General features: G+C 53.1%; 1 protein-coding gene across 2 annotated transcripts; it reads left to right on the forward strand.

Annotated features, from left to right (window-relative positions):
* The first annotated feature begins 901 nt into the window (after positions 1–901).
* Rela (RELA proto-oncogene, NF-kB subunit) lies at positions 902–12,221 on the forward strand. 2 transcript variants are annotated; one of them, XM_050137319.1, is made up of 11 exons: positions 902–1,258; positions 1,849–1,875; positions 1,967–2,118; positions 2,271–2,419; positions 3,263–3,354; positions 3,544–3,675; positions 4,565–4,669; positions 4,797–5,009; positions 9,477–9,557; positions 9,664–9,735; positions 10,903–12,221. In XM_050137319.1, the coding sequence occupies exons 1-11, from the start codon at positions 1,252–1,254 to the stop codon at positions 11,514–11,516; spliced, it is 1,644 nt and encodes a 547-aa protein (XP_049993276.1). In that variant the 5' UTR covers positions 902–1,251; the 3' UTR covers positions 11,517–12,221. The 2 variants fall into 2 exon arrangements, with proteins under 2 accessions (XP_049993276.1, XP_049993277.1); XM_050137320.1 differs by lacking the exons at positions 902–1,258; positions 1,849–1,875; positions 3,263–3,354 and having other exon boundaries at positions 1,991–2,118.
* The last annotated feature ends 1,705 nt before the right edge of the window (positions 12,222–13,926 follow it).

Here is a 13,926-nt window from a genome sequence, read left to right on the forward strand (position 1 = left end):
AGAATTCATCCTGTCGCCTTGAAGTCCACCCCCGCAAACAGTAAACTGCCTTTCTAATCTTCGCCAAGTGAGAAACTGAAATGAGTGGGAGGGGCGGTAACTATTTTCACTTTTGTCTTCCTGTTTTTTTCAGAGCCTGGGAAAGCATCTCAGAATTTCCAATCTTTTCCAATTCCCACATGATTTCCTAATTTAGAATGAATTCAGAGAAAATAAGTCCTTCTCCATGTGCTGAAGCCGTCTCATTCTGGCACGGGGGGGGGGGGCAACCTGAGGTGCAGAGAGTACTCCAGCCTGGGTCCCCACACTCACCCAGCACACCTAGGTGGCAATTTTCGCACCCTGCAAATGCCTTCATCACCTGAGCCTGGGCCCAAGAGGGAGGCCTTCCGGTGATGCGCAAGAAAGGTGTGACCCTGGCTAGTTCTGGAGATTCCCTAAGGGTCCAAACCTTAGTCCCGGCACCTATCTGCAGAGACAAGCCCTGTGGTTTGATCCCGGGCGTCTTCCAGCAGTCACTGTTTAGAGAGGCACAGGTGTCCGGCCCTCAGTGTGATCCCCACCCCACGGCCTCAGTCGCTCCTTGGAGAAGCAGGCTCTGCGGAGCACGGGCTCCCCGGTTCCTGCGCGCAGATGGATCTAGGTTGGGGAGCATATGGCCTACAACGCGCCGCGGTCCCCAGAAGGCCTGGCACGGTTAGGAAAGCGTGTGGGATTCAGTCACCGGCCTCGGCCGGCGCAGCAGGCCTGGGCCTCTCCCTGCGCTCGGCGAATGGCCGAGCCTGCCAGCAACCCTGGCTCTGCTCCAGACCCGGCCTGGGTGACATCACCAAACTCCTGCGATCAGAGCGGGGCGGGGAACAGAACCCGAAATCCCCTAAAAACAGAGTGAGTAATCGTGGGCCCGCCCTCCAGGCGGGGCCGGGACCCCGAGCGAGCAGCGCCGCGCGGCCCCGGGAGCGGCCTTGCAGCCGGGCGGGCCTCGGGACGAACAGCCTCGGCGCCCTCCGGTCGCGCCCCCGGTGTCCCCGCCTGAGCGCCGCACACCTTCCTTGCCCTGCGAGACCGGCACACCTGCTCCGGGCCCCCACGCGCGTCGGTGGCGGCGGCGCAGCGCGCAGGCGCGGCCGGATTCCGGGCAGTGACGCGACGGCGGGCGCGCGCCGCGCATTTCCGCCTCTGGCGAATGGCTTCGCTTTAGTGCGCCGCGGGCTCAGCTGCGACCCCGGCCCCGCCCCCGGGACCCCGGCCATGGACGGTGAGGCGGCCCTCTGGCCCCGCGAGGTGGCTGCCCTCGAGCCCCGGGGCCCGCGGCGGGAGTTCCCCCCCACCCCCGCGCCGTATTCCTCCCCTTTCTGCGCCGCGGGGTGCTGCGCAGGGAGCCGCAGGCCGGATGGTGGCACGGGGCGGGGCGGGCTGCGAGGGGTCTGACTCAGTTGCCCCTCTCTGTGGAGGGCGCTTTGACTCAGTGTCCTTCCTGGGTGGGAGTGCGGGTGACCTTTGACTCAGTTTCCTCGGCGGCCCCCATCCGTGTCGATGCGATTGGTTCTGGCTTCCTTTCCTTGTAAGGGAGAAAGTATCTGACTCAATTTCCCCTGTAGAAGAGAGGGGGGTGATATTCTTCCTCAGTGTTCCTTGAAAGTAGGCACTGACTCAGTTTCCCCGGGTAGAGGAACGCCTCTATGCCCCTTTTCTCTAGTGGAGAGATGCTGCTGCCTTCTTTGCCCTGCCTCTTTCAGGGCAGGTTGTGGGATCTTGGCTCGGTTTCCTTGGGAGGGAGCTTGGTTGTCATGCCTTTCCTGGTGAGGATGGGCAACAGTTTCCTGACAATGTGTCTTAACTTTGCAGATTTGTTCCCCCTCATCTTCCCCTCGGGTAAGTGGACCATCGTTCCTCAGTGGGTAGGGACTGTCCTGGAGTAGGGGTCACGGGGGCAGCACCCAATGACTGGTTGTGTCACCCACAGAGCCAACCCAGGCTTCTGGGCCCTATGTGGAGATCATCGAGCAGCCCAAGCAGCGGGGCATGCGCTTCCGCTACAAGTGCGAGGGTCGCTCAGCAGGCAGTATCCCTGGCGAGAGAAGCACAGACACCACCAAGACGCACCCCACCATCAAGGTAGGCACCAGCTCCCAGGGCCCGGAGCTGGAGACTGATGTGGGGGAAGGCACCGTGGAGCCCCAGCAGACTTGCCTCCTTGCCACCGTGCCCCGCGTCTAGGAGCCAGGTTTGGCATTGCTGGCCCCTAGAGTACTCTGTACTTTGGACAGATCAATGGCTACACGGGACCAGGAACAGTTCGCATCTCCCTGGTCACCAAGGACCCCCCTCATCGGCCGCATCCGCATGAACTTGTGGGGAAGGACTGCCGGGATGGCTTCTACGAGGCCGAGCTCTGCCCAGACCGCTGCATCCACAGGTGGGACCTGTACAGGTCAGGGCTGGGGTGAAGTCAGGATAGGAGGCGGGTGGGAGCAGGCTTGTTACAATGTTACCCCTTTCTAGACACAGGCAGAATTCTGAGCCCTTGCTCTGTTCTCTGCTCTGCCAGCAGGACCTCCTTTCTCTTAAATCCTTTAACAGACAGGAGCTCCATGGGATAAGGACCAACTTATCACCTTGGAGCCACAGACCTTTGTGGCTGGACCGGCCAGTCCCTGAGTGTCTCTCATTATAAGAAAGATATCACAACGGACTCTCCTGGAGCTTAAATACCAGCTGGCAAAACCAGGCGATAAATAATTGTACAGATAGACATTGCTAGAGAAGAATAATTTCTATGAGGAAAAGAAAACACAGTAATAAATTGGAAAGAGGAGTCTGGCCTCGTTACTTGGAGTCAGAGTCTCATAGCCCAAGCTGGCCTTGAACTCGTTAGTTTTAACCTGCCTCTTCCTCTCAACCCCAAGGATAACAGGCATGTACCACCATGTCATGACTTTGGGTTGGAAGGTTACAAAAAGGCCTCTCTGCTAAAATGGTGAGAAAACCAGACAAGCCCAAAAGAACATTCCATGCACTAGAAGGAATAGGTTTAGTGTGCTTGGGAATGGGGAAGGATGCCCCCTGTGGCTGAGGTAGGACAGTGGCTTGGCTCGCATGGGCCCGGTCCCACAGAAACTTGCGAGTGGGTACGAGTGGGTTTCACTGCAGCACAGTGGTAAGGCGATAGAGGCTGTGAGGCCTAGATCTGTGACCTGGGAGTGGGAAGGGAGAATGGAGCTTTGCTGCAGACAGAAAACTGATACCTGAGACACCATAGCTTCCAGAACCTGGGGATCCAGTGTGTGAAGAAGCGAGACCTGGAGCAAGCCATCAGCCAGCGCATCCAGACCAACAATAACCCCTTTCAAGGTAGGAGCAAAGCAACTCCATCACCTTCCCTGCACCTCCCTCGTCTCCCTCCATGGCCAGGCAGACAGGATGAGTGGAACCTTGCTGCCAGTTTGATACACATCCATTTTACCATTGAGAGTCAGGCCTAGAGAGGGCTTGTCTTCCTGGTACAGCAGAGTTAGTGACTCCCACCTGTTTTTCTGACAGTTCCCATGGAGGACCAGCGTGGGGACTATGACCTGAATGCCGTGCGCCTCTGCTTCCAGGTGACAGTGCGGGACCCATCAGGCAGGCCACTCCGCCTGACTCCTGTCCTCTCTCATCCTATTTTTGATAACCGTGAGTGGCCAGCTCCAGTAAAGGGAAGGGAGGGCCTGGGAAGAGAGAGCGGGCTGGGGTGGGTGTGGCCTGCGAGAAGAGCTGGACTTCCTTTAGTCCAATTGTGCTGGCAGGGGACAGGGCAGAGCAGACCCAGAGCCTCCCTCAGTTGGAGCCTGCTGGGAAGTGGCTGTTGTCCACGTCTGTGCTGAGATGCTGGCCTGCCAGGACTCTGCGCTGGAGTTTAGGAAGCAAACTCCCAGGAACTGAGATAACGCAACAATAGCAGCTCATGGGAAGCTCTCTGATTACCTGGGCTGACATTGATGGATTGCAGTCTTAACAGGCGTTAGGGTAATTGAAAATAAAAGGGCTTGTGAGTTCTAGGCCAGCCTGGTCTACAAGAGCTAGTGCCAGGACAGGCTCCAAAGCTACAGAGAAACCCTGTCTCGAAAAACTAAAAAAAAAAAAAAAAAAAAAAAAAAAAAAAAAAAAAAAAAAAAAAAAAAAAAAAAAAAAAAAAAAAAAAAAAAAAAAAAAAAGAAAGAAAGAAAATAAAAGGGCTTTAGAGTCCCCCAAGGACCTGAAACCAGTATAAACTGGAGTGAGGAGGGAAGGACTCCTTGCCAAGGTAGAGATGAAGCAAAAGCTGACAGTGTGAGGTCAGATTGTCTCTTGACTGTGAGGTCTGGGAAGGAAAGCACAGCTCCTCATCCGCTCTGTTCCTCTGTCTGGAACTGCGGACGCAGCAGGAGGCAGTTTCTGAAGAGCGATGGGAACTGTCTGCAGAAGGGTGGTCAGCACACTGTGGGAGATGACATAGGATGGCTGGGCATGACTGTGACATCTATGGGGTACCGTGGAGACCTCTCAGGGTTCAGGGTTTTCTCCTTGTTTGTCACGCCCTCAGGCGCCCCCAACACTGCTGAGCTCAAGATCTGTAGAGTAAACCGAAACTCTGGGAGCTGCCTTGGTGGCGATGAGATCTTCCTGCTGTGTGACAAGGTGCAGAAAGGTACACGCTGGGCTCTCTGCACCAAAAGGGAAGGGGGGAGACTGAGTAGGGGTGGTGATGCCAGGGACCTCAGTGGCTTCAGGGGAATCAGGGACATCTAAACCCATGCTGCTGCTGTGTCCTGCAGAAGACATTGAGGTGTATTTCACCGGACCAGGCTGGGAGGCCCGAGGCTCCTTTTCTCAAGCTGATGTGCACCGGCAAGTGGCCATTGTGTTCCGGACCCCTCCGTATGCTGACCCCAGCCTGCAGGCTCCTGTGCGAGTCTCCATGCAGCTCCGACGGCCTTCTGACCGGGAGCTCAGTGAGCCCATGGAGTTCCAGTACTTGCCAGACACAGGTGTGAAGCCGGGGAGGGTAGTACTAAGGTTTCTGCACTCCGGCTGGGAAAAAGACCAGGACAGCACTTAGCATTTTTTTTTCAGAGGGGGAGAAGGGGTGGAGCTTGAGATAAGGTCTCTCTGTGTAGCTCTGGCTGTCCTGAAACTCACTCTGTAGATTGGGCTGGCTTTGAACTCATGGGGATGTGTCTACCTCTGCCTCCCAAGCGCGCCACTACTGCCCGGCTAACACTAGGATTTATATATACTGTACTCATTGCACATAATATTTCTGTTAAAGACAGACCACATGTACCATGGTGATCACATATGACCACATTATCTAGCCAGGCAGTAGTGGCTTACACCTTTAATCCCAGCTCTTGAAATGGATCTCTGAGAGTTTGAGGTCAGCCTAGTTTGTAAAGCTAGTTCCAAGACAGCCAAGGCTACACAGAGAAACCCTGTCTTGGGGGTGGGGGTGGGGAGGACTACACTGTCTAATGACATAGATGCCTTGGTTTGTGTAAGTATACTTTAAAATGCTCATACTGAGCTGGGGCACCAGCATGCATGTATAACCCTTGTGCGGTGGTGTGGAGACAGACGGTGTAGAGCTACTTGTCCAGCTAGCCTTGCTGGATCAAGGTGCTCCAGAGGCAGCAGGATGTCCTGTCTCAAAAATAAAGTGGACTGGACATGGCAGCGCACACCTTTAATCCCAGCACTTGATGGGCAAAGACAGGCAGGTCTCTGTGAGTTCGAGGCCACCTGGTCTACATAACAAGTTCCAGGCCAGCCAGGGCTATATAGTGAGATCTTGTCTCAAATAAATAAATAAGGTAGGTGGGGCTGAAGAGGTGCCGCTCAGTGGTTCAGAGCACATGCTGTTCTTCCCGAGAACCCAGGCTTCATTCCCAGTAGTCATGGTGACTCATAGCCATCCCTGTCTAGTTCCAGGGGACCTGACACTCTTCTTTGCACGTGGTGCACACACATACAAGCAGTCAGACAGGCAATGCACATAAGTAAGTCTTAAAAAATATGGTGAAGGGGCTGGAGAGATGGCTCAGAGGTTAAGAGCACTGACTGCTCTTCCAAAGGTCCTGAGTTCAATTCCCAGCAACCACATGGTGGCTCACAACCATCTGTAATGGGGTCTGGTGCCCTCTTCTGGCCTGCAGTCATACACAGACAGAATACTGTATACATAATAAATTAATTAATTAATTAGTTAATTAATTAAAAAAAAGAGCACTGACTGCTCTTCCGGAGGTTCTGAGTTCAATTCCCAGTAACCACATCGTGGCTCACAACCATCTGTAATGAGATCTGGTGCCCTCTTCTGGCCTGAGGGCATACATGGAGGCAGAATATTGTGTACATAATAAATAAATAAATATAAAAAAATATGGTGAAGAGTGGTAGAGGAAGACAGCCTGTATTGAGCCTTGGCCTTGACATGCTTATGCACACATCTGCATACACATACATGAACATGTACATGAACATGCACCACACACACACAAATGGTAATAATAAAATAGATGTTCATACAATGACAAATTTGCCAAACAACATGTCTTAAGATGTGTTCTCATTCTTAAGCAACATATAATTATAGTCAGAATCCACTTCATATTTAACAGTGACACCCAACTTGTTCAGCTCTGTCTATTTTGTCTGCCCTTGCTGTGAGCATTTCCTTAAATGACTTGGCTTTAATCTCTCATCACCTTCTGAGGGGAAAGATTTAACTGAACTCACTAGCAGTAGAGGCACTAGGTGCACCTGAACCAAGGTCACTTGGCTTTGTGGATTTTGTCACTGCCATATAACCCAGCTTCATTGTGCACAATCAGGGCCCATGCCATGTACTGTACATGAGAGAGAGAGAGAGAGAGAGAGAGAGAGAGAGAGAGAGAGAGAGAGAGAGAGAGAGAGAGGGAGGAGCTGGAGAGATGGCTCAGTGGTTAAGAGCACTGGCTGCTCTTGCAGTGAACCCAGGTTTCTAATTTTGGCACATATATGGAAGCCCACAACCATGTAATCCAGTCCCAGGGCTTCCAAGGGCACCAGGCATGCACATGGTGCACAGACATACATGCTGACAAGACACCATGCACATAAATAACTAAATTTTGGGGGGAAGACTTTTTTTGGGACAAGATTTCTCTGGCTCTAGCTGTCCTGGACCTCGCTCTTAGAGACCAGGTGGCCTCCAACTCACAGAGATCCACCTGCCTCTGCCTCCCGGAGTGCTGGGATCAGAGGCCCCACCTATCTCTTAAACCAGGTGGAATGCTACTTTAGCGTTCGCAGTGGGTCCCAGCACTGGCGCAGTGGAGGCTGGAGGGACGGAACTTCAAGGTCATCTGTAGGGACTTGGTGAGTTTGAGGCCAGCCAAAGTTACAGGAGCTCTTGTCTCAAAAAAAAAAAAAGAGAGCTGACAAGAGGCTCTGGGTAAAAACACCTGCCACCAAGCCTGATGACCTGACTTTGATCCATATGATTAGAGGAGATAATTGACTCCTGCAAATTGTCCTCTGACTTCACTCTTGCTGTGATCGCGTGTGAGTGCACATGCTAAATGTAATAAATTAGTTGTTTGTTTGTTTCAAGACAGGGTTTCTCTGTGTAGCCCTGGCTGTCCTAGAACTCACTCTGTAGACCAGGCTGGCCTCAAACTCACAGAGATCTACCTGCCTCTGCCTCCTAAGTGCTGGGATTAAAAACATTCACTGCCACCACCCAGCTAAATTTTTTTAACTTTTTTTAAAGATTTATTTATGTATTTTATGTATGTGAATGCTCTATTTGTATGTATGTATGTATGACAGAAGAGGGCATTAGATCCCATTACAGATGGTTGTGAGCCACCGTGTGGTTGTGGGAATTGAACTCAGGACCTCTGGAAGAGCAGCCAGTTCTCCTAACCATTGAGCCATCTCCCCAGTCTCCATAAATTAGTTTTTAAAAACCAGGAACTGATGGTCAGTGGTGATGCATGCATTTAATCCCAGAACTCAGGAGGCAGAGGCTGGCAGATCTCTTTAGTTGGAGGTTAACCTGGTCTTCAGAGCAAATTCCAGGGCAGCCAGGGATACACAAAGAAACCCTGTCTTGGGTGAGGGGAAGAAAAGCTGAGGCTGGGAGGCCATTTTGGAAGGCAGTGCACCGGTTCAGGAAAGGTGATGGAGTGTGTGTCTTGCAGAGGTAGAAGAGCACATCCCCTGTCCTTGTCTACCCAGGTCACCCTGCAACCCCCTGGCCTTTTTGCCTATGGCACTCACCATGCAGCCTCACCTCAGGGTGTGTGTTGCTCTGGCCTCTGCTTGGAGTGCTTAGCTGTTGAGCACTCGTGACTCTCACCACCTGTCTCCTGTGACCACCTCTAGTGTCACTGCCCCGGCAGGTCTGTACCCTGTTCATGTGTGCAGGCGTCCTTGGCATGTCCAGCTCTTTGTCTTGTTTAAGACAGTACAGTCCTGTCTACTTGGAACTTGCTGTGTAGACAAGGCTAGCCAGCCTCTGAATACATGTGCCCCACTCCTGGAAGCACTTCCTTTCTTCTGCAGTATTTCTTTGTGTGTGTATGCACATGCGTGCAGGTAGAGCTCAGAGAACAACTTGCCAGAGTCGGTTTTCACTTTCCTCTTTCCACCATGGCTGTTCTGGAGACGGAACTCACCTTTATCTGTTGAGCCATCTTACTAGCCCAAAGGTTGGACATGGGGTCCTGGCACTTTTTAAGGTCACGTTTTTGAGGATTAAACCGCTTGTGTTTACCCATCCCAGTGGCCAGGAGGAAAGGCAGAAGAGTGGGTGCATGGCAAGTTGTGTCTTTAGTACTGGGGAACTGAAGGAGCCGTGATGTTCAGGGTAATTCCAGTTTCCAGTCTGGGTGCCAGGACAGACAGTGGGAGAGACAGGGGTAAGACGTGGTGCCGTTCCCTTTGAAGAAATGAGGCCAAGGTGCTCTACCTAGTCTGAGAGCGCCAAACCTGAGCCGAATGTGGCGTGCGAGATTCGCCTGCGGTGCTCGGTGCAGTGTTGCCCTCTGAGCCTAGGCGCATGCTCAGGGGACGGTTGAGCTACAGGTGCTTGTCCCTCTGAGCAGGGCTCCTTTCCTTAGCATCACCCAGGGGTCAAGATTCAGCCAACAAGGCTGGTTGTGGTGATGCAGGCCTCTAATCCAGCACTTTGGAGGTAAAGGCAGGTGAATATTGGTGAGCTTGCCGTCAGCCTGGTCTACAGAGTGAGTTCCAGGACAGCCAGGGCTACATGATGAGTCTGTCTCAACAAAGCAAACAGAAGGGGGATGAGTCATTCAGACCCTTCTCAGAAAGTCAGCATCCCTTTTTAATTGTTGGGAGAATAGGTCTTAGGAAAATACGACCCCACTGCCTTCCTGAAGGGCCGGCTCCTGGGAGAAGTGGAGCCCAGCTAAGGAGAGTAAACCATACCATCCATATTGCTTTCCCAGATGATCGCCACAGGATTGAAGAGAAACGCAAAAGGACCTATGAGACCTTCAAGAGCATCATGAAGAAGAGTCCCTTCAACGGTAAGCTGGGGAGAACCCGAGTGGAAGGAGAGAACATCTAGGCCAAGCTCTAGACATCAGTGAGGACACCCGGAGTCTTAAAGCTGACCTAGCTTTTGTTCTGTAGGGCCTACTGAACCCCGGCCTCCACCACGGCGTATTGCTGTGCCTTCTCGAAGCTCAGCTGTCCCCAAGCCAGGTAAAGAATCCCTTTGTCCTACTTAAATGAGGGTCACATTTGTTCAAACTGAAGTTGCAATATTGTCTGGAAGGGGACTGAGCAGACATTGGTCTCATCTGCAGAGTTCTGAAGCCTACCCTCCCTGGGGCCCATGCTTCTCAGTGGTGTGGCATGGGACTCTGTCAGGGTCATCCAGGGAGCAGTGCAGGCGGGGATTCTTGGGCTTCGCACAGACTGATAAACTTGAGGCTTTGAAAGCGTGGCCCAGTAACCAGCAATTTCCTGAGGGTGTTAATGCCATAGAAGTCTGCAGCCATAATCCAGCTAAACTCTGAGCTAGGCCCAGACCTCATGCTGGCAGCCTGCAGTGCCAACTACTCAGGAGAGGGTAGCAGGAGGGTCAGGGTCCAGGTCCAAGGCCATCCTGGACTACGGGGTTAAGTTCAAGGCCAGCTCCGAGAACCCTGTTTCCAGTTAGAAAGGAAGAGCAGGGGTAGGCAGAGCGCTGGCCTGGCATGCACGAGGCCCTGGGTCAGTGCCCGGTGCCAAGGGGCTGAACAAACCCTGGCTTGGATACCTCAAGACAGAGACATTGGAAATGGATGGCCCATGCCCTTGGCTCTTGATTGGATTTAGAAAGAAGGAATCACCTCAAAAGTAGTAAGTTATGGGGCGGGAGAGATGGCTCAGTGCTTAAGAGAACTGGCTGCCCTTGCGGAGGACTTGGGTTCTGTTCTCAGCACCCATGTGGTAGCTCACAGCTGTCTGCCACTGCAGATCTAGGGCATCCACTGCCCCTTCTGGTCTGTGAGGGCGCCACGTTCATGGAGTGCACATACGTAAAAGCAGGGAAAACACTCACTCGCACAGTAAAAGAAATAGGTTGTGAGTTCCAGTGTGTGGCTCACCACTAAGCCCATGTCCCACGGGTTTATCCCCTCAGTTAGTTTTGCAACTGTAATGTGAGGAGAACTTTAAAAGGTCAGGGGTGAGAGCTTTGCGAACTCCAGTAGCCAGAGAACTCCTCAGTGTGGCCCTTGGAAGTGGACCCCACAGGCCAAGACAGCTTTTGATTCCCTAGAAAGAAACTGAGTCTAAGCATTCAGGATAGGGGCTGAGTGGTGGAGGATGGGTATGTATGTCTTCAGTGCTTTTTCTGACTTTTCCTCTGTCTTTTTCCTCCAGCCCCCCAGCCGTACCCCTTTCCAACATCCCTCAGCACCATCAACTTCGATGAGTTTTCCCCCATGGTGTTACCATCTGGGCAGATCTCCAATCAGGCCTTGGCACCATCCTCTGCCCCAGTCCTGACCCAGACCTTGGTCCCCTCCTCTGCCATGGTACCAGCTCTGGCTCAGCCCCCAGCCCCTGTCTCAGTTCTAGCCCCAGGTCCTCCCCAAGCCCTGGCCCCACCCATTCCAAAGAGCACCCAGGCCGGGGAAGGCACATTGTCCGAAGCCCTGCTACACCTGCAGTTCGATGCTGATGAGGACTTGGGGGCCTTGCTTGGCAACAGCACAGACCCGGGTGTTTTCTCAGACCTGGCATCTGTCGACAACTCAGAATTCCAGCAGCTCCTGAACCAGGGCGTGTCCATGTCTCACCCCACAGCTGAGCCCATGCTGATGGAGTACCCCGAAGCTATAACTCGGCTAGTGACAGGTTCCCAGAGGCCCCCTGACCCAGCTCCCACACCCCTGGGAACCTCAGGGCTCCCCAATGGCCTCTCGGGGGATGAAGACTTCTCCTCTATTGCGGACATGGACTTCTCAGCTCTTCTGAGTCAGATCAGCTCCTAAGGGGCTGGCGTTGGCCCTGCTCAGAGCACCAGGTTTCAGGGTATTGAAGCCTTCCCAAAGCACATACAGATTCTGGGGAGCGTGCTCCAACTGCCCCCAACTTCTTTGGGTAATATCTTCTAGGGGTGGCAACTTTATTCTTTTATTGGCAGTATCTCACTCTCTCTTTATGGAGGTGCTTAAGCAGAAGCATTAACTTCTCTGGATGGAGCTGGGGGACTGAGTCTTCTCCGCTCTTGGTAGGGAGCCCTGGAACCCCTCCCATCCTCCAGTTCTAGCACTCTCCCAGAGAGGGGCATGCTGGAGCTGTGGCCTTATTATCAAGTGTCTTCCTCAACATGGATCCCTGTACACGTTGATCCAAAGCAAAGCTCCTAATAGCAGCCCCTGTGGGGTGCTGCCTGACACCAGCACATGAGGGGCCGTTTTTCTCTCCTTGGTGCTCCTGCCCCACCAGCTCTTTCCATGCTGAGCTGTGGCTGAGGGGAACAGGTGGGATAGCGCTGGCCACCTTCAGGATCCTGAGGGAGTTTGGTCTGAGACATCCCTGCTCCCCCTTTTCTCAAGTGCCTTAATAGCAGGGCAAATTGTGTGGAGTCAGGAGGGCCGGCTAGAGCTCAGCCACAAGACAGCCTTCACTGAGAAAGCTATTGGACTCTTGCTCTTTCTAGCTCTGAACTAATAAATGTGTTACCATGCTGGCAAGAGAGTCGCTGTCTTTCAGCAAACACTGAGCGCACTCTGCTGATCATTTCAGGGTGGGTGATGGGGAAATGAGCAAGTGCCTTTGGACTGTTATTTTGAAGCCTGGGACCTGAGGATGCCCCCTGAAAACCTTGGATCCCATCTGGTAGATGTAAGGGCAACTAGGGCAGGGCTCCCACTGCAAAAAGTCCCAGCAGGAGCCAGGAGCTGTGGATGGAGTCCCAGTGATGGAGATCCCTCGCATTCCAGGTCAGCAGAGATACAGCCTGGCAAGGGAGGTGTCCTGAGACTATCCTGGGAATGATGAAGAACCCAGCACAAGGCCAGCCTGGTCTACAAGAGCTAGTTCGAGGACAGGCTCCAAAGCTACAGAGAAACCCTGTCTCGAAAAACCAAAAAAAAAAAAAAAAAAAAAGCCGGGCGATGGTGGCGCACGCCTTTAATCCCAGCACTCGGGAGGCAGGGGCAGGCGGATCTCTGTGAGTTCGAGACCAGCCTGGTCTACAAGAGCTAGTTCCAGGGCAGGCTCCAAAACCACAGAGAGAAACCCTGTCTCGAAAAACCAAAAAAAAAGAAAAAAAAAAGGGACCCAGCACTTGGGAGGTTGAGGCAAGAACTCTGCCTGAAACAAAACAGACACTTTGCTACCTGGTGAACCGTTCAAGGTCATCGTGAGGACTTTGAGTTACCCGCTGTCTCGTCTCAAAACTGCTTGCTCACTCCGCCCCTAACCCTCCCCATCCTCCACCCCCGCCGAAAGCCCGGCTTGTTTGTGGTGCTCGCCTTGGATCATATCTTGCCAGAGGCAAAGGCAGGAAGGTATGTGAGTTCAAAACCAGCAATGGCTACACAGGGAGACCCTATTTCAAAAAAACAAAATAACAAAAACCCAAAGCCTATAACCAGTACTTTTGATACCATGTCCCAGGAGGATCTCTAGAACCTTAGCCCACAGCCTTAGAAACCTAAACAAAGGCCAGGCGAAGGCTCGTGTGCTAAAGCGGGATGTACTTCCGGTTTCTTTGCGCACGCGTAGCAGCTAATGAATGGTACGGGCTTGAGGGCCAGTCTTTTGGACGCGCACGCGCTGTGGAAGCACTCAGCGCCGGGTGGTGTGGCAACGTGCTCGTGGGGGAAATCCCGTCTTAGAGGGTTTTTTTTTTAAGTGTGTGATGGGCGAGCTGCAAAAGTTAGACCCCTGGGAACAACAGGCTGTTGTGAAGAGTCCATATATGGTCCCTGCCGGGGGGGGGGGCAGCAAATGTTGGGGAGCAGGTCTGTGGTCTCCTAACATAAACGCTGTGTGCACACCCTTAGGGGGCGGGCCTGAAGCAAGGGTGTACCACACAAGGACCCGGCTAAGCACAATGCCATCTGAGGCAGAGCCGATCTGGCGTTTGTCTAGGGATCAGAATCCAGTGAACTTTTTGCCCTGGAGAAGCCAAGAGGCGGGACTGGCATTAGCCACCGCGCTTGGGGCAGCACCCCGCGAGTGAGAAGACTTGAAACCCAAGGGCATCCTGTTGCGGTGCTTAATAAGGGTTCTCAGGCTGAGTTTGGGCAGTGCCTTGTTCTTGGCTTTCCCAGTGTCCTGAAATAGCCTCGGGTGATCCCCGGAAGCCCTCTTTTAGTCCTTCCCACACTCCCTGAATGACCTCACCATACTAATGGCTCATCCGCCCCAAATCTTTGTCTTTAGCCCCGA

Source organism: Alexandromys fortis, unplaced genomic scaffold (assembly GCF_014885135.2).
Source record: "Alexandromys fortis isolate MF-2015 unplaced genomic scaffold, M_Fortis_MF-2015_v1.1 scaffold_3, whole genome shotgun sequence".
Classification (NCBI taxonomy): Eukaryota; Metazoa; Chordata; class Mammalia; order Rodentia; family Cricetidae; genus Alexandromys; species Alexandromys fortis.